The sequence below is a fragment of the Haliotis asinina genome, chromosome 2 (assembly GCF_037392515.1).
Source record: "Haliotis asinina isolate JCU_RB_2024 chromosome 2, JCU_Hal_asi_v2, whole genome shotgun sequence".
NCBI lineage: Eukaryota > Metazoa > Mollusca > Gastropoda > Lepetellida > Haliotidae > Haliotis > Haliotis asinina.
Genome location: NC_090281.1, coordinates 41,776,905 through 41,799,963, shown reverse-complemented (window position 1 = coordinate 41,799,963; position 23,059 = coordinate 41,776,905). Strand labels below are relative to the sequence as shown.

Sequence of the window (23,059 nt, the reverse complement as noted above, 5' to 3'; positions counted from 1 at the left end):
TATTTACAAGTGAATTTTAATTTTAAACTTTAATACCACGACAAATCACGTCGTACATAGCGGTGCAATATACATGTGCTTACAGGTATCAAATCACACTGATTGATATTTACGTATCCAGTTAAGTGAATTAGTCTAAAAAGTCTGGACTAGTTATTGTACGAAGTTGCGCAACGGGATGGAAGCCAGTACACAGTGAACGAGACTGTTCTGTATTCAATGTTTTGACTTGCTCAAGACTATTGGCTCTGCATTTCTTTTACAGTCAGTTTTGATGGCACTTTTGTCGTGACCTTCGTCAGTGACAATAGTCAGACAAACATGGGCTTCAACATCCATTACAACATAGTTCCAGGTGACTATTTCAACTTTTCTTATGTTCCGGTGTGCAAAATAACAACGCAGAAACTGTGATCAATCTTGGATCCAATCACTGTTTTGAAGTACAATACGTAAACGTTTTCGACAATAGTGTTATCAGTTTTCGCTGGACGTGATTCATTTTTGTTACAGATGGTTGCATTGTGTCACTCTCCTCAACTGAAGGCACTCTTCTCAGTCCTGTGGCAAGCAATGGGCTCTATCACAACAACCTTGACTGCCGATATACATTATCAAGCCCATACACCATGGCCAAGATCACAGTCACTGTCAACAGATTTTACCTTGAACCCTCATCGTACAGTTCCACAAATTGTCAGAATGATTACGTATACTATTCCGGCGGTTCCTACACTTCAGGGAGATACTGTGGTTTTGTTGCTGCAGGAACCACAGTTATCTGTGAGGACAACGTCTTATTCGTTTTTCCAAATACATTTTCATTCTGACATTTCCATTAGCATGTTTAATTGTGTGAAATATAAAAGGCTTCTTTGTAACAGCATCCTAACAGAATTCCCTATTTTAGGTGATGACTCCTCACGGGGAAAATTCAGTGTATTTGGCTACATGTTTATTGTAACATTAACATAATTCTTACTTCAGTCTCTTACAATCTGATTTCCCCATTACATTATTGATGTTCTTTATGTATAATGACCCATACATTGTATACCTGATGTGGTCTGAAATCCTCAGGGTACACAACTGACGGGCAGTTTGAGCTGGTTTTCCATACCAACAACGAGATCAGTAGGCCGGGGTTCAACGTGTCTTACACGATTGAGGAAGGTAATTTCACTCTTTACCTCATGTATATCTTTATCTCTTTCACTCTTTATATATATATAGTGATGAGAATAGTGAGAATACCTACCGAAACCATTCAATGGTATCACTTTCAGATCGTTGTGACCAGGTGTACTCTGACCCCAGTGGCAGAATAAGGAGTCCCGTTTACAGTGCAGGTCTCTACAGAAGTAATCTGAACTGCACCTATATCATCAGGCCTCCAACACAAGTTCCCTATAGGTTCACTCTCACGTACTCTCAGTTTGACGTTCAGAGAACGTACTACAACTCCTCATCCTACAGTCTGAGTACGTCATGTAGCTACGACTATGTGGAGACCAGGTTCTTGGGACTGACCGGTACCAGCAGATTGTGTGGCAGGATGAGTTCACCAAGGACGTACTTCTGTAAGTCGTGACATTCTTTTTTGATATAATAACCTCGTTTGCAGTTAAATAGATCTTTACCTGCCCACAGCTTCTATACAAAGCAGTTTCTACTTTGAGTCTTTTTGTTAAGGCTTCGATAGCTACTATGCTGCCCACTAATGAAGTATAACTGTGATCAGTGGGAATATTGCTTATCTGTGCATAAAACGATGTTAAACAAACAAACAAACAAACAGAACAACTGCCTCTTTCGAAACAGAGTAATCCTGTTAGAACATGCTACAATCGACTTTCAACAAAGACTTGGGCTTTGGGGATATGTCAATCTACAAGAACACTAGACATCTGCGAAGTTGACGTTATCAGGCTTTTTCTTCAGTTGTTTGGAATGTCTCCGTTACTTTCAGTTCTTAAGTCTACGTATTTAACAGATGTTGTTGCTTTTCGTTCAGATGGTACAACGGCCAAAGAAAAGGGGGACTTAAATTGTGAATGCATGGCCATTGCTAACGAATATAAATGTCCAGGAATGCTGCAGCTATGATTAATTTGGAAATTAGATGGAAAACGGGGTTGTTGGTTGTGAGGTTGTTCTTGGTAATTGGACAGCATCGCCCAAACGCAACAATGATCAACAGTAGCGTGCGCTTGCACGTGGACTCATAAACTGTGACGCGAGATCGTTTTTCGATTGTTGTCAGTCTTGTGTTATACAGTATGGTTCAAAATTATTGAGAATAGCTAAAGCATTTCATATTATTAAACGAGAACAAATCAGATAAAATTGAATGTATTGTGAAAGTGAACTGACCTTTTCATGTTGTGTAGGTAACAATTTAATATTTTATCAAATCTCCTTGAGCTTCACGGCACAGTCTAAGACGGGTAGGCATACTTCCTATCAGAGAGGTTAGTGTCTCGTGAGTTATGCTGTCCCAGTATCGGACCACTTCTCTCTTCATGTCTTCAATTTTTGTCAACCCCTTTTGATTCACACATTCCTTCATCATCCCCCAAATGTTCTCAATGGGATTTAAGTCAGGACTATATGCAGGAAATGGTAATGCAGTCACATTTTTCTCCTGAAACCACTGCTTGGCATGTTTTGCGGTGTGTTTAGGATCATTATCTTGCTGCAAAATCCAGTCATTTCCATAAAACACATGTGCACTTGGAAGGAGAAAATTATCTAATATGTTAGTGTAGCGTTGACAGATTTCCCTCAAACACACACAGCGGGGTCGTTCCTAATAAGGATATCCCTCCCCATACATGAAACTTTGGGCTGTATTTAGGTCGTCGATACAACAGTGCTGACGCAGACTTTTTCCATATTTTCACATTATTGGGATATACCCATACTGAGCTTTCATCAGTAAAAATCACATTTTCCCAGTCAAAGTTTTCATGTGCCAAACACCACTCAACACGCCTGTCTTTGTGTTCTTGTTTCATGAGAGGAGAAGGAATTCCAGTCTTTTTCTCCCATCCAAGATCAATCAAATTTCTTCTAACTGTAGATTTTGATACAACTGTTGATCCCCTTTCTATCATTTCATACCTGATGTTGGAGATGCTTGCCCTTTGCTTTTTAGACGCTAAAATTCCCAGCCGGACGCGATCTGAGAAGTCCAATTTTCTGGGTCTCCCTGCTCCTTTCTGGTGCCCAAAATCCTTTCCCTCTTTAAAATTCTTCCTAATCCTATACACAGTAGAAAGAGGAGTTCCTGTTCTCTCTGCCAATGTATTTACATCATCAATTCCTTGATTACACAACTCAAAAATCAACCTTCTTTTATCTTCAGCAGACATTGTTGACAGTACTGAGGAAACTGACGTCTGCTACAAATTCAGGGGAGGTAACTCCAATTGTAGTATACTCAGTAGGCCAAGATGAGTTACCTCCCTTATACCATTACTTAGTTTTAAGTATCAGTGAATCAGTTGAGGTGTTAGGATAGCTCAAAGTAAGAAGAAAAATTCTCAATAATTATGAACCAGACTATATATCTGTGTTGTGTGATGTGGGCCTGAAGACCTTACATGGTCTCAGTATAGTTTTCGAAGTGTTTGTCCCAAGTACAGAAATTTTATTCCATTCCAAAATTTCTCCTTCTGGCTTGTAAACTGGTTTCCGATGTTGGCATGGTGTATAATATGGTGTACGGTGAATGTGGGAGATTTGCTTGTACATAATTTCTTTCTCTTCCTGTGTAAAGTAACAAATACGCTAAAACACCGTCTGCCCCCAGAATCCTACAAAACAATTGTCCATCTTGATAATTTTGGTAACCCGTATTCGTATTATTTCGTTTAGATACGGCTGTGGATTTGTTTGGTTATGCCCAACTGTTGGCGATGTTAACGCACTTATCAAACATTTTCGTAACAGAGCTATCGATATCTTTAAACAAGACTAGCATTCATCTTTACGTGTAAGTTCAAGATGTGATTGTTGTTGTGAGTTCAAATCTTTTCTTGAACCTGAGTCCTATTTATGCAACTTACGCAATATAAACATCCGTAGTGTTTTCATTAGCCTGAGACTCGGCTTAAGTGACTTATCTTTCTTTCAATCAAGGAAGATATTTATCTTTTATTAAATTACAAAGGTTCTGTCCGTTCTGTGATACTGCAGAGAATGAATTAATTTTTCCCTGTCCTGTATATAAGGATTTAAGGCAAATGTATTTTCCTCAGTGGCTGCAATCAAATATTGATGCTACAAAACTGTAGTCAGCACTTTCCTGTAGAGCATCCTAAAGCTCTATTCCTTTATCGTGTGTTTGTGTTGGGAAACGATGTAATGTTACTTGTGTGTCACATGTTGTATATGTTGTACACATTATGCCTTTCTATTTTCTATATGGACCTATGATCTTCATGCAATAAACTGATTGACTGATTGTAAGTTAAAATATATTGCTTATAATTATTAGTTCATATTTGCATGTGTTTGCCTTGTATACGAAAACGGCATTACTGATTCACAAGTGAATACAACATTTAAGAATTTTAAACAGCCGTAATAATATATGTGTCGTCAGGTGGTTTTAACTAGTGGAAGTAGCCTACAAACTTTGAATTTCAGAATTAAAAGGCAATTTATATTCATTCAAGATTCTACAGTCCAGTGAAGTGTTTTTAAACCATAACGCATGTTAGGTTTATAATTATATACATGCTATGGTTTCCACGTCATATTATGATCCAGTCATTTAATAAGATTGCACTTCTGGGTACACTGACTTACGAATGTATTGATTCATTTCTTTGAGTCTCTTTTCATTTTATCAAGATTTTGTATGAATATGGCATACACATTTACATGTGAAAGCTGTTAATGTTTTGAAACAACTACTTTTGTTTGATGTTTAATGATGATGATAACATTTACACCTCCATCCTGAAGTGACAATTTTGAAAAAAACCCTGTTTTTTTCTGTATATTTCAGATAGCACATTTGATGGCAACCTTACAATTAACTTCGTCACTGACAGCTCGATACAGAGGCGTGGATTTGAGTTGACTTATTCATTTGAAGAAAGTGAGTCTCCATTTGGCATCGAAATGGTTGTAATCATGCCAAAATCATAAACTGCACAAGAAATCAATGAACTTTCCAAAGTGAAACGCTCCCTCCTCTTTCAGTGAATTCGGCTCACTTCGTGTATGCGATTATGGGACTAGGCATATGCACATCCACATGCACATAAGTGAATTAGTGTGTGTGTGTGTCTGTGTGTGTGTGTGTGTGTGTGTGTGTGTAGGCTTTCTGTCAGCTGCCGGGTCGAATTATACCAGAATACATTGGATTGTACTCTTGAACCACGTGCGTCTTCTGAATGATAAGAGAATCGATGTAGTACAATTTATACAATGTGCTGCTGATATTAAGACTTCCTAACAACATCATGTGTAATCTGTTCATCCTGACTGATGTCCTGTTCTGTTAGTGTATTCGTAATTTGTAAACTAATACCCGAATATTTTCCTCTGCAGACAGCTGTATACAGGTCCTGACAGACACCGAGGGGCAGATCCAGGTTCCTGGCAATGGCAGTGCCACCTACTCTCCCAACCTCGACTGTGTGTTCACCATCAGGCCTCCAGCTGGTCGGGCGTGGATTGTTAACATCACTCTTGAGGAGTTCGACGTGCAGAGATATTATTCCTACTACAGTAACTATTTCTCCACCTCCTGCAGCATGGACTACCTGCAGATCCTCTACCACGGCTACTTCTCCTCAAAGATGTGTGGAACGAGAACTTCACCCATATCTTATATACGTATGTGTCCACTTTTACATGATAAATTATGTATTAATATGTTCATGTATTAAAGAGGCAAGGATCCTGCAACAGTTATGGAAGCGACAGTGTCTCATGTTTGGTTTACATTTCTATTGTTTGAATCACAACGCATTGACATACTGTAAATAATTATTTGATAAATCTTACTTTTGAATGTGGAAATCCGCACCTCGTTGGCTTCAGAGTAGACTGCGATGAATGGCCTACAATAAATAGGGTAGATCATGTTTCGGGTTGTGACGACGCTCTTAGGTTTTGAAACTTCACTGATGTTTAAATCTCAAGTTTAGGGCATCTGCCCTTCATACTTTCACAAACGTCTAGAAACAGTTTTGCATTTGGTTTGCATATATCGGGTTTCCTTTGTATCCATTCACCTCTATCAAACAGTAGAGAAATGTGCATCCATATACGTTCTGTTCTTTCAGACAACATCGTTGATGGCGATCTGAACATCACCTTTCACAGTGACAGTTCCACCCAGAGAAGTGGAATTAGAATCAGATATTCCTACACAGAAAGTGAGTACAGCTGGCGTTAGACCATTCATTTGGGAAGTCTTCAGTAGTCACAGCATCAGATCGCTTCAATATATTATATACATATATTTTCTTTAACACAGATGTCTGTGACTACGTATTCAGAGACGACCAAGGTGTGATCATGAGTCCAAATGACGGCAATTACTACTACCACAACAACATGTTGTGCACGTACACCATTGTGGGCGGTAACGACCTCTACACCATTTTCTACACCGTGTCCTATTTTGATATATACAGCACAAGCGCTTGTAGTAGCGACTACCTTGAACTCCCCGACGGACAACGGTATTGTGGGACCTACATGAGCAATACATCATGTGAGTTCTTTACGTACTTAGGCGCAAATCCATGGGATATGTTAAGGGGCATTAAATCTAAACAGTGGCGTCAGAGATTTTGTACATGTTGCATGTATTTCTGAGCCAACGTGACTAGAAGTGTATGAGTACGAAGAGGGACAGCTAGTCTAGATATAAAAAGGTAGCACACTATGAAGTAAAAATTGAAAGCTTATTAAATTTCTCATGTGTAAGTGCGTGTCCAATTGTAGACCTACTGGTCCTACTGACCAGTGAAGCATTTGTGCATGGTGCACCTAGTTCATTGTGTTTGATGCATATATGTATCAGATGCAGCAGTTGGCAACACCACTTTGACCTTCCGATCAGATGCGTCATATTCCCGTCGAGGCTTCCGACTTCAGTACAAGGTCATCCCATGTACGTATTGATATATCTATCATTATCATAGTATCTTGTTCGTACGTTTGTAGAAACATGCCGGCGGCATTCTCCTGTAACACTGCGTTTTTTACAGCAAACATCTGCATTGTCTTTAGTAAGACAGAGCTCATGAGTATTACATTCTTTGCAGTTTTCTCAGACATTTGCTTATTAAATCTTATTGTTGTTTCCCTCTGTTTGTCATTTGCGTTATTTTCATGATGTTTGTTTGTTTTTTGTGAATCAGTCAATTGTTCCCGGGTTTACACAGAGGAGAGTGGCATCATCACCGACCCCAACCTTTCTGGCGTGGACTACAGTGGAAACGTCAGCTGTACCTACACATTCCTCATGCCTTTCTACCCCTTCATAGTAACCTTCAGCCCCATCCAGTTTGTTCTTCAGGACCCTGGCACGGATGGTGTGTGCACCACAGAATATGTTAATCAGGACGAGGATCGATTCTGTGGCCGGCGCAATGCATCGTGGCAAGGTCAGAGCGTGTTTTGTGATATGGTGACACGAGAAATCCTTGTGCATAAGAAGTTAAATGTTTGCTGCAGTGTTTCATACTCTCGGTTGTTCAATTGAATACATCAGGCTTTAAACAACCGACACTCCCAAGTGTTTAACGTGTGTCTTTGCTGGCGTCGTTTTCAGCAAGAGCGGCAGACAACGCAATGGAAGTGAACTACTTCAGCACTGGTGCTGTCAGAGGAAACTACTCCGCGTTCTATCACGTGACTCCAAGTAAGTACACCACCTCAGCATTGCTGGGAATATGAACGCTACATCTCGGGATCCTTGTGTAATCTGTCCTGGTGCTAGTGTTTCATGCTTGTCTTTTCATGGCGTGCCTGCTCTATTTTCTCTTTCAGATATGTGCAATACGACCTACACGAGCCTATCTGGTAGAGTCAGAGGCAATATGTCCAGCCACAGCAACGATTCCGCGTGTTACTACAGGATACAGAACACCATGCCTTCATCACAAATACGCATTCGATTAACCTCTCAATCACACAGTGCTTCGAATAGTGAATGTAACTCCATCGACTTTGATGATCATGAGAGGATATGTGTCGGCATCGGAGCGTATGGCACCGAAAAGACATGTAGGTTCTAGTCTTACCGCAATATCACACATAATCCATCGCTGATACATTACTGAACAGGATAAAATGGTGATTTTATGTGGTGTTGATGCGTCGTGTTTGGACAAATGAGCCTGCAGTGTTAAAATAAGACATGCTGGTTCTGGTGCAAATGTTCTTGTTTGATCTGGGTGTACCCAGCTATGATATTGCTGGACTATTGCTGAAGGCGACGTAAAATCATTCTCACCCATTCTTATTTGATCTTTGGAAGCGATAACGTGTCACCTTCTTCAGTATTTAGGAACAGGATTTATTTTATAGCTCAACAACAAGTGATGACATTGCGTCATCAGTGCAGTATCAAGATACGGAATGATCTATTCACCAGGGACGTATGTTTGGTTGTTCCTCGTAGCGCCCTGGTCATTCTTTAGTACATAATCATCATCATTATAATCTTGTTTTTGAACGTTCATTCGTGGTGGTACTGCACAAATCATTTAGCAAAGTGTACTGCTTAGGGTGTGGTTCATACGATAACCCAACGGAATCTGATCATATATTTTATTATAATTATAGTACACAAAACGTGGTTAGAAATATCACATACAAAAACATTTCGTCCTTTGACAATTTTATCGTCTGTGTACTCCGAAGAACTGAATTTGAATATCTGATCAATATTCTGATGTTGAAATTATGACTTTCCACCAGACCCCTATGATGGCGACTTCACGATAACTGTGCTGCCTACGGCTGGTGTGGAACCGCCGTCCTTCAGCTTTTATTATAATATACTGCCGGGTGCGTATGCTTTAGCCCTGTAACACCATGCTTTCCTAACTAACTTTGTAAGGCGTTATATATTTTAGCTAATAAGTGGGGAATGTTTTTCTTAGCCTTGTATTAAATGTATAGTCCTATTGAGGCCACAATTCAGTATTGCACCATAGACTTTCCATGATTCCGCTGAATGTTGTTGTTATGGGTAAATGTACTGATATTTCTATATTTCAAATCAGAATAATGCGAAAAATGATTTTCCTCCAGCAGTTTTATGGTATACAGAATCCTTTCGATACACTTTAAAGTGATTCCAGTTTAACATATTAAATCTAAGTTGCCATCTGACCCAACAACTTTATTGAAGAATGAAATGCATCTGTGAACTAATCCATGAAGTACAAAATTTATTGGCACACAGAAAACTGCGTCCAGCGATTTACAACGGACACGGGATCATTTGCCAGTCCAGTTGATGCCGACGGCAACTACATGAACGACCTGACGTGCACCTACACCATCAGTGGCGGTAGTTTACCTTACATCCTCAGCCTCAACTTCATCTCCCTTGACCTTCAAAGTTCATCCTACTGCAGAAGCGACTACGTGCAATTTAGATACAGAGGTTCCTCTGGGTACACCACCACCACGTCCAGATACTGCACAGGACCTCGCTCACTCAGGTGTAAGTGTTTACTTGTCATTCTTGAACATAACGGACGTAACAGATTGCATATATACTGAACTTTTCAGTCAAGAAATGACTGATTTCACTGTCTGACTGTAACATGTATACATGACCTCGCTCACTCAGGTGTAACTCAGTACTTCTCACTGCTATACATAACAGATTGTTTTATATACATGACCTCGCTTACCCGGGTGTTAGTCATTGGCTGTCACTGTTACACATAACTTAATGCAGATATATGCATTGACCTCGCTCACTCACACGCCTTCTATAAGCAGCAGGGCTCATCGTTGGAAATGACCATAATAGTGGGGATGTGTGTCTGACTGCAAAGATGTCCATCTAAATTGGGCAATGCACTCAATGAATCCACGTACATCGGATGAATGAGAATGGGGTACAGAGTTATATTTATATGTACAGGTAAAACAATAACAAAGGAAGAAGTGGAATGAATTAACGAAAGCTGGAAGCCAGTATAAACAAGCACTGATAGGAAGCCGACAGTTATGATAACAATGATGGAAGCCAGTGGTAATACATTGCAGATGATAGGATACGTTTACATAACACAGATAGGGGATAAGGACGAAGTACATGATTAGGGATAAGGATGGAAGCCAATGGTGATACATTACGCATGGTTGGATGATGTTTACATAACACATGATTGGGGATTAAGGATGATGTACATGATTTACATGAGGGTTGATGAACATGATTTACATGAGAGTTGATGATGTACAAACACTGATGATTCACCTGATGAAGGAGTAAGGATTAACTTCGAAACGTTGTGTTCTCATAATAAAGAAGTTGATATCCATAAACATCTTCATTCTTGTGGTTCTCAGAGTGGGGATAAATGGTCACCGGTCAATACTCGCACACATGTGGTCGTATTTAGTTGCCGATTTGGAGCGGCGGGGTGACATTGTTGTCAAACAGTTTGCTCGTCACGTCGAAGGCCCGGTTTCGATTCCCCATCATTTCTCATGTACCCTTGCAATACTGCTATAAGTGCTAGTATAGTAACCTACAAACGTCGTCAACAGTTCGATCGTTTGATGATCGGCATCTTTGGATTTCAGATACTGTATCGAGTGGGGATTTCAACGTATCGTTCGTAACCGATGGTCGTGAAGTACGGCGAGGATTTAATGCAATATACGCAAAAATACCCGGTACGTGCAGTTGTATACAGTCATTGACCACCATCATTCTGATCTCTGCGGTGTACCTATGAGGAAGAACAGTAGAATAATGGGGGTGAATGTCAGTAATATCAAGAAATGCCACCACCCTATGCTAAACATTGTCAACAAAATAATCCTTTAAATATATATATATATGTGTGTGTGTGTGTGTGTGTGTGTGTGTGTGTGTGTGTGTGTGTGTGTGAATACATGTACAATACAAATTTCTTTATTGTACTCTGTCACTATCTTCCTTTATATTTTTCTTATATGTTATGAACCTTCTGTGTTATGTGAACTTTATATATTATGCAAGCATTATATGTTATGTGTACGTTGCATGCTATATGAGCATTTTTGTGCGACCAGTCAGCTGTAACCGGACCTACACAACAGACGAAGGTGTCATAGAGAGCATTCCAGGAAATGGCTCCTACTATCCCAACAATGCCTACTGTACATACACTGTTCAGGGCAACTCCACTCGTCAGACTCTGCAGTTCACCATACAGACCTTCTCCCTCGAGTATCATTCCAGCTGCTACTACGACTCGTTACAGTTTGGTTCGACATCCAGCAGGAAGTACTGCGGATCGTCTTTGACCACCGGCAGGGTTCTCACATGTGAGAGTTACACAATATTTTGTTGGTATTTGATGTTACAGTTTTTTACTTAAAATGTACAACACACGGTGCATCTTTTTATAGAATTGTTGGGTAGATTTGTTTGTGTGGCTTCATATTTTCGCTGCTGACGTAACATTATACGTTTGTCAATTAGGGGATACAATGTTCGCATTTTGGTGACGGAGGACTTTGCATGCTGTCTCCGTGATGAGTGTATAAGGTTTCATGGCACTTTTATATTTCCAGCAATATCACTCACTGTATTCATGTAGGGCATTGAACACGTGTCTTTTCGGTCTGACGAGTGAACGCTTGGTTACCGTTCCCATTTTGTATGAAAACGAAAAATGTTTAGAAGTCTTTATCAAAGTATTGACAAAGTATGGTGTGATCCACAGATACTTTCGAAAACACCTTCACCTTGTACTTCAAGACAGATCACAGTGTTACCAGGAGAGGGTTTGTTATGAACTACAGGATCCTGCCTTGTAAGTGTTCGCTCTTTAAAATATTACCCTTGTAAAAGAACGTGTATCAATTGCTTCCGTGCTTTTGAACAACATTATGAACGGTTTATTCAACGAATTTCAAAGAAGTTTATTGATCTTTAGAACTTGAAGATGAGCCGTGATACTAGGGCAGAATATGTTTATGGAAATGTCATGGTAGTAATATAAATGTCTAACTAATATTATAAAGTTTTAACTTTTCATACTTAACGGACAAATGTAGGTCGAAATGTTACGATGTCGATGCCTGTACCAAATGGACCAGATTCCTTGCCCGCTAATCACACCTATTTGATGATGCTCTTTTCTAGATGTTCCGACAACCACGACAACAACTACAACAACAACTACGCCGCCAATACGTACGTTCGCATGACACAGTCTTATATACATGACACGTGGAGATCACATCTTGTGTTTCATCAAGCAGATACCCACTCTGGTTTATTCGTTTAGCAATCAAGCGCTAAAGAACATTATGTGCTTACTCTCTGCTACGAACAGCATTACTACAGAGTCGAGGCAACACCAGTTGTGTTTAAGCCATATATGTTTGTGTCGTACAAAAACATTCAGGTAGTTGCCCAAGCTCTCGCCCATTTGGTCCAGACCCGATTAGCCTCAATACTATAGTTTGACCATTGTCGACAGGGTAATACTAACAATTTCGCCTCACCTATATGTCGGGGGTCTATTTTGAGGTAACATCTTTTCTTTGTTGGCCACCTTTAGCTTATCACAGTGAAGCATGCAACAGAATCATGACATCGAAGTGAGTGGGCTGGGGTTATGCTGGTGTCACCACTGTCCCAGTTACACGAAGACGTGAGGAAGGATAACATTCTACGGGTGGACAACGTCTTTATTACACTAAAGAAGTTGTTCATTCATAGATTCTTTTCTTTCCTTTTTGCTCAAACTTTTAGATGATCAATAAGACATCAATGTCTGATTAGGGTGGAAAGTTTCAAGTTATTCAGGTTTCACACGTTAACGTTGGTGGAACCCACATGCACCGTTATGCTGTTGTGTCTGTGAGGATTGCTCTGTTGCCATAGTTACGCCGCCCCCTTGAGATATATGTTAGAGTAAGATGTGCATGTATTACATTTGAAGTTTGTTTATCTAAATGTTATACGCTTTAGATCCATATCTGTACAAGTGTACCAAAGTTGACGCAAATAGAGTAAACGGGGAACAGTATCTAATGATTGTCATGTTGTACATCTGTCTCTCTGTATTTCAGCCAATTGTAATGCTACGTTCACCGCATCCAGCGGCCAGCTTCGTAGTCCAAACTCCCCCTTCAACTACCCCAACAACATCTACTGCCTCTACACGTTTGTTGGGAGCGGCCAGACCCAGTCCATGAGCCTGGACTTCACCAGCTTTGCTGTGGAAAACCAAGCTAGCTGTAGATGGGACTGGGTCATCATCAACGGTGGCAACAAGACATGTGGCTTCACGGAATTCACCAGGACTTGTAAGTAGTGTGACGAATATACATACCTTGCGGCTTATCATTACTTCAGAGGTAGTGTCGATCTATTTCAACGGTCTAATCTGCAGTCGTCATGATTTTCGACGCTGTCAGTCATTTACACATGTTTCAAATAGTTTCTTAGTCAACGAGTTTGCGGCAACATTTGTTGATATTAATTTTACCATAGATTAAATTGGCTCAGATTAACTTTCTAATTATTTTTCAGATACCTTTGTTGGGAACTTTACGGTTGAATTCCGCACAGATGGAAGTGTCACCTACAGTGGTTTTGTAGCTAACTATGTTGTCAATGACGGTATGTACACAGGATTGAACTGCTGTTCACAATTCCATTCCACGTTGGTACTGTCCACTATGAACAACTTGATCATTTGTTCCAATTACTATTCATGTTTTGAAATATCCGAGGTACAGCGGTACATTGTCTTAACGGGACAGTATGGTTATTTGAAGAGAAGTGAAGTCTCAAATAAACATTCATGTGTTTCAGCTCCGAACGCGACAACCCCCGCTCCCAGCAGTACGGGTGAGTTCCATGTCACAGTAATGTTTCCAAACATGTGCAGGAAAATTAAGACCAGTATTTCAAGGAAACACCAGTTATTTAGTCAGTTCATCTCATGTTCCAGCGACATGCACGGCAACCTTATCGTCGGCATCTGGCACCATCATGAGTCCCCCAGGTGGCGGAAGCAACTACTTGGACAACACCCGGTGCTACTACACGTTCATAGCGACAAGCTACCCACGAACCATTACCTTCACCTTCTCAACCTTCCAGCTGGAAAGCCATCCCACATGCAGATATGACTACGTCCAGTTTAACAGCGGCATCAAGAAATGTGGAACCATCTCCAATCTCGTGTGTAAGTACCAGATCACGGGACCACATGTATGAAGAGCGTGTAAAGAAAGCCTCTAGTTGTGGGGGATTCATGATCATTTTCTCAGTCATTTTGCAGTTTTGCACGACGTTTTCTCTTTCGTGGGAATGTCGAAACCGTTTATTCTCAGACGTTGACATATATATTATTCCTTGAACATACATTAGATGATGGAGTGTTCTAGAATAACCGCTAGAGCTGATAGGTCCGTCTCGTAGGGCGAGCGTAAAGCCGCCATCATCATGGAGCATTCCTTTCTAAGACAAACAATATGAGAACCATGCCAAGCGTCAGCTGTCAAGGGTACCTTTGACTTTGTTGGCATATGACAAGAAACTCCTGAGTTGCTACACGACCAATATCTAGATGCTCAACATCTGGATGCAACTGACAAACGTGATCCGTGATAATGATTTTATGTACAAGATTGCAACTGTATTACAGTATTTATTTAGGAATTCAGTGCCATATGTTATGTTTTTTTGTGTACGAGGGTGCAAAAGCAATAAGTGGTGTGCATGGTAGAGTATGCTGAAGGTGAACGGTAGATGTTATGTTTCTGAACAAAAATAACTCCACAGGCGTCATTTTGAATTATTAACAAAAACATCATTTGCAATGGTAAGGTACAGCAATGTCATTTAGCGTTAACTATGCAACGCACATCCGATCAAGTCATATTATCAACCTTTGAGGAAACAGTACATCGTTAGTGCCAACCCATGAAGCAGAAACCGCATCGCTTATGTTGCCCATGAAATGCCTTGAAATTAATAAGTATACAACGGTAAATTTTCCTTTCATCGATACACGTGAACCATCATTGGTATCAATTGTCATCTTAAATATTCATCACAATCTACCCTGGTTGTAAAGATGGTTTGCATTTGATACCACTTTGTTATGTATCCTGTGTACAATTCCAGATACTGACACTATGTACAGCCAGTACCGTGTCACCTTCTACACTGACGGATCAGTCACCCGCCGTGGCTTCGAAGCCACCTTCCAGATCAGCAACGGTATGTACCAGGCTGTATTCTGACACCACTCTGTATTTGAACTCATTTCCTACTGTCCACCAAAGACTCTCCTTGTCAGAAAATGATTGTGTTAATTTAAAACCTTGTTTGAATTGAATTGAAGTTATGCTGTAGACTTAGTGCTTTCCAGCATAACATATACGTTCTCTTTTCCCGCGTTCATTTTCATTTCATTTGATATTTTGTACTATATGCAGTATGGACATACACCTTTGTACACTACTGTTTCATAACTATCGGTTTTCTCTACCGAATGTACTTGATAGACATGACCTCCTGTAAAGTAATGCCATCAATGTGAAATCCTAGTAATTCAAGAAAAGATATGGCGCCACTCTTTGTTTATTTTCATCTTGAAATTGCTTCTCCTCATAACTTTTGTTTCTTAAGTATTTGGTCAGTGCTATAAAGTAAAGATTTTCGTCGACAAAGTGAAGAAGAAGTTTAAATTGCTCGTGTAAATTTCAGTCATTACTGCAGCAAGCACCATCCCTCCCAGCACAGTTCCTTCAAACAACGGTGAGTGATGAACTTGATAATGTGCCCTCAGGTCGTGATCATCTGAGTCTGAGTAAAGTAGCTTGTTCTAAAGGTCTCCTCTAAAGATTGCAAGATTAGTACAGTACAAAGTGCATGTAGCTCTTGCTGAATTTATTTACTGAATCTCTGCTGGCAGAATCAGTTAATTTGTTGCAGCTGTCACCGTTGCAATCTTATAATGAAAGAGTGAGTGGGTGAGTTTAGTTGTATGCCAGCTATATGATGGCCGCCTGTAAATAATCGTGTCTGGACCAGACAATCCAGTTATCAACAACACGAGCATCGATCTGTGCAATTTGGATACAATGACATGTGTCGACCAAGTCTGACCATCCGATCCTGTTAATCCGACCCTAGTAAAAAGTAATAAAAATAAGTACTGTAACGTGTGTGCTTTATTCTTGACTTGACCTATAGTATAGAGCACAGCTTAAAACGTCACGGAATAGTCACGTGTTTATGATCACCTAAGGTTATACTCTACTCTTCTTTGTCTATGGTCATTGCTATATAAAAAATAAGAAAAGGCATAAAAATACGTGTACCGTAATTTAAGCTTTCATTGACGTTTTCATCCAATGAACGCTTTTGTCCAGGTATTTGTGGCACTACCGTGACGTCTTCCACTGGTCGCATCTACTACCCAGCCACCTCCACATACGGCAACAACGTACGATGCCAGGTGACCATCAGGCCAGGGACGGGACAGACGTTCAACGTCACCTTCACAGACTTCGACATCGAGAATCAGTCCTCCTGCTCCTACGACTCTCTAGTGTTCCGGGTGAATGGAGTCGACTCTGCCAAGTACTGTGGACGCAACAGAGCAGGCCTCACTCTAAACTGTACGTAGTTCGTTTCTGAGTACGGAATTTATTTTACTTTTGTACTTGCAGATCTTATCTGTAAATGCATTTGCTTTGCTAACAGAGTAAAATGAGGAAGGTCGTGCGTGTGTACATTGTAAAGAATGACTGTTTAACCTCACCCTTGTAATGCTAAACGGAAAAAGGTAACTGTGCATAGCATAAAATTGCATGAAATGAAAGTTATTTGAAAAGTTATGAAAATAACCGTAAATAAACATGGAGCAAATTTGATGTTATACATCGTGCATGGCACGTGCACTTTGTGCACATTGAACATACTCACAGTTTGCATACTTTTTCACACCCGAAGTTCACACACCACATTGAGAACTGAAGAACGATTCATTATTCTCCAACCTTTGAATTGTATGGAAAACATGACGTTAATGTCAACCTAACCTACGCCATGTCACGTCTTACCGAAAATCATCGTCTGTGTGAAGTGTCCTGAAGAGTAGAAAGTCTCAAAACACGGCCTCATCTCTATAGAGACGTTTGCAACATTATGGCAACACGAGAGCTTTGCTTCGGACCGGCCATCCACGCGTGACTACATGTCAGCAACACAACCACATTGGGCTGACCTATCTAAGGAATCGATTCCTGACTGCCAGTTTGACTGCAGTGTCCTGAAGAGTGGAAAGTTTAAAAAATACTTGGCCAGACAATTTGGTGTCCCTCAAAGCACGGCCGCGTCTCTGCAGAGACGTCGCTGGACTGAGCTCCAATCAGTTGCGGGAGCACAACATCCTGTCCCGACGGCCTGCAATACGCCCAAATTTGTTCCAAATTCATCGACAGGCAGGTCTTGGTAGATAGCAGGACGAATGTATGCAGACGGTGGTACGCTGACGCGTGCGCTGCTCCACGTCGGTTTTGTAGTTAAAGCGTTATGGTATGGGGTGTCATCACATTACATGGTATGACACAACTTGTCATTGTCAGTGGCAATCTGACGGCGATACAGAGATGAGATTATTGGGCCTTATGTTCAGCCGTTCATTCAACGACTGAGGCTAACTTCACGCATCAGCAAGATAATGCCCGTGTCGTTGTGACAGATTTCCTGAGACAAATGAACATTCCTGTATTCCCCTTGTCTGCTGTTTCTCCGGGCCCGTCCCCTCTTGAGCATGTTTGGGATAGAACTGGCCGACGTTAAAGTCAAACCGAGGATTACCCATTGGCTAAGCTGGATTCGAACAAGCATTGGTTCAGGCATGGACACATTGCGGTTTTCAATCTCTTAATGTCCTCTATACGTCGTCATTGTCAAACGTGCATCAACACCAATGATGGAGGCACGATGCTGATTTTGTGAACTGATTTTAGCACCATATCTCTTCAAGCGTGTGTCACAATGATAAGTGTTACATCCTTTAAAAAGGCAATACATCAAATAAGGCACATTCGCCTGCTGGTATATGCGGACAGGACAATGTCAACCCTGCTTCAAAGGAGCGAGTCAAATATGACGTTGCTTTAATTAAATCAGCTGTTTAGTGTGAAACGTGTGTAGGTGAACGTGTTTTAACTGTTGTAGTCCCCTACACCAGTGGCGACATTGTGGTGGTCTTCAGAACTGATGGCAGCATCACTGGAAGAGGCTTTGACCTCAACTTTCAGGTGGCCTAGGGTAAGGTAGTGATTGAAGTGTTGTGTGAATGTGATACTGTATCTTACCACAGAAAGTAACTGAAATAGGAGTCCTTTTGGATGACCACAAGGGTCACTGCTTTTGTACATTTCCGTAATATTGCAGATAGACAGTATTACATTATTGAAAAAAATGGAAGCGGTTCTAATTTACATTACTTGTCGAAGTGTGACAACGAATCGTAGCAATGCCGCAGATATACACAGTGAATATAACTAGTACCAGCGACCCACTGAACAATTTTTTTATGAAAAGCTTAAATTTATTGTTTTAGAGTAGTTATCAAAATTTGGTATATGTACATGTAGTTACGCTGATAATTATGCATATCATGTAGAGATTATCTAAATATCTAAATTACAGTCATACTTTGTTTTCAAAACCCCGCGGTAAGTAATGTAAATCGATCTAAAGTATACAGAGCCAACAGCAATCCTCCCATATTGATCTTACATGTCCTGACAGATCTGAAAAGGATTGCTAAAATGGCAAAAAGCACCAGTCAGTCTCTATATCACTTACATTAATGGTTGAGACCTTTATCTTGGTTTGTTTTAATATGCATCAATCTTTTTTTCTTTTAGGAAAGGATGAGATTTCCTGTCTGATGGTTGCTTCCGGAGTCACCACTTTCCTGGTGTTATCACCACAACTTGCGATTTAGAAATATTAGAAATAGCTTTTTTAACCTTTCACTTTTCTTGTTAGCAGCAGAATTTATTCAGTTGTTCATCGGACAAGTAAACATATTGTATGTACTTTTAACCAATCCGTAAATTCGCTGTACTTTTGTTGGAATGACCCCTCCCTGAGTGGCCAACACTGGATGTCTTGTCCAGAAAACGGTTGTTTACAGGCTGTTGAAGTGTGGCGTTTCTATATTGTGATAACGTTTTACATTAATAGTACCGATCCATTGATGATTGGGGACGTTGGGGTGACCGAGTACTCGAAGCGTTCAGCCATCGCTCCGAAGACCTGGGTTCAATTCCCCAATGGGTACAATGTGTCAAGCCCATTTCTGCTGTCCCGCGCCGTCATATTGCTGGAATATTGCTAAAAGCGGCTTGAAACGTCACTTACTCACCAACTGATGATACAGAATGATTTCACGAGTATTGATGAGACGAGTCTGTCAGTCAGTCAAGGTTGTTTTTCACGAGTGTTGATGAGTCAGTCAGGGTAGGACGCACGCCGTCAGCCAGACTGGTAACAACTGACATGTAGATACTATCCATATTTAATCAGAACTGCGCATGTCTATAATGGCTGAAATTTAGTTTGCTTTTTCTTTGTCACAGCTTATATTTGTTGTACAACAGTATGTAAACTGATGTGTCGCTATTTACTATTTACATTTTCTTTTATGTGTTTCATATTTTCGAATATTGAATGGGTGTTTTTTCTGTGCTTATAACATAATAATAATTCTTAGGTGTTCAAATCGTTACTTTACAAATTCCCTTGTTACACAAATATAGATGATCATTACTTGACAAATCTATGTTTATATCAGAGGTCACATTCATTCATTGCATCCTGAGAATCATGCTAACCACTTGACCAATTTGGATAAAATTGGAAAAAAATGCTACACTATTACAGGCCGGTTATGGAGCTGGATGTATTCACGACATTGTTAATGGAAGATTATTATCCGGTCGGATTTCGCTCCTGTTATTATTCCGATACTTTGTTTTTGTTGATGCAGGACCCAGTTGTGATTGTTTCTGACAATAAATACGTGCTTCAGTCCACTGTATCATTACCGTGTTCACGCTGGTGTACACAAAGACTGGAACTCATCATCATATTTACTGTTTATCAGAAATACCCAATAGCCATGCTAGTCTTCTCACAGTCCTTGAAAGGTGACAGTGTCCCGCGCCAGCCATACCCTGCTGTGAAACGGCGGTCATATCTTACGGACTCGCACGTAGTTGACCGACTAACTTGGTCAGTCGTATTTAAACGTAGTTCAACCTAAATCACCTTTGTTTTGACCTCACCTTTAGTTTCAATAAACCAAAGATTTGGTCGTGGTTAGACCAAAACATTTTCAACGTATTCAAAATATTTCTAAGGTTAGTTTGAATGCCAAGACCCTACTGTTACCGTGGTTTGAAGGTGGTTGAATGTGGTGAACCCTATTAGACCATAATTGTGGTGTGTTGACCGTGGTACACCATGGTAACATCGAACAACGTAACAGCCACTATATGCACCTCTCTTTCCAGCCTACTTCTCCCTACTTCAACTTTCATGAACCGCAAGGTGATACCTTGGCTTAAAGACACATCTGTAATTGAAGCAAGTCTTTTCTCAGGTTTGAGTCGTCAAGCTTAGCTTGGGCTCCTTTTGCAATTTGAAGGGAGATGTTTCCTTCAGTCATACATTTTCAGAGACTTAGTATCCGTCTACAATACCATATATATATAAACCGAAATCTGACGGTAACTGCTGTTATGCCATTTAGAGCTATATGTTGTGAGGCAATAACAGTATCAACTGAAATGAACACCGATGAATCGAACACATTTGTGTGTTATTTATGGCAGTTTTACCCATGTTTCACTATATGTGAAAAAGTTCCAATTCAATTTTATGTTCATTTAGACTTTTATTACCTAGTGAAGCAAGGAACAATCATCAAGTTTACCTTACAAATATACAATGAGCATTCCTTGCTTTTCTGTCCTTGAATTCGAACTAATCATCGTGGCATTCTACAAGTCGCACAACACCTTTCATAATGACATAGACGTTGTACGTCCTGGCGTCACACATGTTGAGCCGTTTCTACATACACACCTATAATATCTAACGACTTCAAACTTCAGGATGACAACGATGTTAGGCTTTCCTGTATGTGTGTGCATTCATCCACCGAACAATAGATATCTATTTATGATTTCACAATCTGGCTTGTTATTAAACCCTACGAGCTAAGGTACACGTACATGTGTGTCATAATTTGCCATTATTGTTCCCGACATGCCAGTTACTTTTAATATTTAGTGGGGAGTGGTATCTCCCTTCTGTATATTGCTTATGGCAATATCACCTTGAGATGTTACAACACCGTTCCGCCATTATAACCTAGAAGTCATGGTCCTCGAAACCTATCTCGACAAGGAGCTGAACACCTTCGTATGGAACTGTCTCTACTTGCACTGGTTCAACACCACACATGCCCATATCCCATCTGTACTTCCCCGACGTCTTCTGTCTTCTCTTTATATACCCAGTAACATCGTCGCACTTGAATAAACATCAAATGGTATTCTTACGCAACTGCCCCACTTGTAAACGCTCAATGGATTTGCCTATCATACCTGTTAGTTAAACAGATTGCCTAAAGCCATAATACTACTATAATACTACTACAGTCTTTCACAGAGAACCCCAAAGGTCTTGTTAATCACTGTTAATCTCGAGTAATGTAGTAGCGGAAGAGGTGGTAGGGAGGGAATGGAACGAAGGAAACACAGGACACTACATCTAGTGGACCGACAGATAATACTCTACACATTGCACAACACACGCGACAAACTAAGCTCTGAATACATCAAAATACGCACTACCCATTACACACTACCTACTGCATACATCAAACTAAACACTACCCATTACACATAACGAACTAGACACTACATACATCAAACTGCACTCTACTCATTACACACTGCACACGTCAAACTATCCACTACTCATTACACACAGCACACTACACACTGTATACATCGTACTATCCACAACCCAATTACACACAACCCTTTACAAGCAACATACTGCATACATCAAACTGCACACTACCCATTACACACTACACACTGCATGAATCAAACTACACACTACCCGTTGCAAACAACACACTGCACACTGCTTACATCAAACTACAAACTACCCATTACACACTACACACTGCATGCATCAAACTACACCGTACCCATTACGAACTACACAGTGCATACATCAAATTACACACTACCCATTACACACTACGTATTGCATACAGCAAAGTGCACACTACCCATTACACACTACACGTTATTTACATCATACTGCAGACTATCCATTACATTCTACAAACTGCATGCATCAGGCTGCACACTACCCACTACACACAACGCACTAGACACTGCATGCCTTAATCTACATCTATTTTTACAAACAACGCATTAGACACTACGTAAAGAATCTATAGACGCCACAGTACACACTTCTCACTACACACTTCACCTCCACACTAGATGACACAAAATACATACTGTAGATGCCACATGACTAGGTGTCATTTTCACGACAAATACAAAAAAGTATGAATTGCGTCCTTTTTCTTGATTTCTTGGAATTGCCTGACTATTATAAGTGCTGAGAAACTCCTCTCTCCCTGCACAAACACATACACAAAGAGACTTAACTGTTGACTTCACTGTTGACTGTTACATCCTGGTACATAGGTCAGGAGCCCATATAGCTACTGAATCGTCGCATATTTTCCCACCGGGGATC

At 40.4% G+C, this 23,059-nt stretch overlaps 2 protein-coding genes across 4 annotated transcripts in view; one reads left to right on the top strand and one right to left on the bottom strand.

The window, feature by feature from the left end:
- The window catches only part of LOC137273715 (cubilin-like), a 62,320-nt gene extending 42,021 nt beyond the window's left edge, over positions 1-20,299 (top strand). For all 3 annotated transcript variants that reach the window (XM_067806518.1, XM_067806517.1, XM_067806519.1), the window contains 27 exons: positions 266-355; positions 514-783; positions 1,081-1,173; positions 1,287-1,580; positions 5,018-5,110; positions 5,566-5,853; positions 6,306-6,398; positions 6,500-6,739; positions 7,052-7,141; positions 7,392-7,637; positions 7,805-7,894; positions 8,023-8,259; positions 8,956-9,045; positions 9,446-9,709; positions 10,807-10,899; positions 11,281-11,535; positions 11,937-12,026; positions 12,359-12,409; positions 13,294-13,530; positions 13,757-13,846; positions 14,042-14,077; positions 14,181-14,417; positions 15,362-15,457; positions 15,947-15,997; positions 16,615-16,863; positions 18,431-18,523; positions 19,129-20,299. In XM_067806518.1, the coding sequence (XP_067662619.1) occupies positions 266-355; positions 514-783; positions 1,081-1,173; positions 1,287-1,580; positions 5,018-5,110; positions 5,566-5,853; positions 6,306-6,398; positions 6,500-6,739; positions 7,052-7,141; positions 7,392-7,637; positions 7,805-7,894; positions 8,023-8,259; positions 8,956-9,045; positions 9,446-9,709; positions 10,807-10,899; positions 11,281-11,535; positions 11,937-12,026; positions 12,359-12,409; positions 13,294-13,530; positions 13,757-13,846; positions 14,042-14,077; positions 14,181-14,417; positions 15,362-15,457; positions 15,947-15,997; positions 16,615-16,863; positions 18,431-18,522 (4,055 nt within the window). In that variant the 3' untranslated portion in view covers position 18,523; positions 19,129-20,299. The remainder of the gene's footprint in view (positions 1-265; positions 356-513; positions 784-1,080; positions 1,174-1,286; positions 1,581-5,017; positions 5,111-5,565; positions 5,854-6,305; positions 6,399-6,499; positions 6,740-7,051; positions 7,142-7,391; positions 7,638-7,804; positions 7,895-8,022; positions 8,260-8,955; positions 9,046-9,445; positions 9,710-10,806; positions 10,900-11,280; positions 11,536-11,936; positions 12,027-12,358; positions 12,410-13,293; positions 13,531-13,756; positions 13,847-14,041; positions 14,078-14,180; positions 14,418-15,361; positions 15,458-15,946; positions 15,998-16,614; positions 16,864-18,430; positions 18,524-19,128) is intronic.
- Positions 1-23,059, bottom strand: part of LOC137273720 (cubilin-like) — a 493,514-nt gene that overhangs the window by 437,153 nt on the left and 33,302 nt on the right. The window lies entirely within an intron of this gene.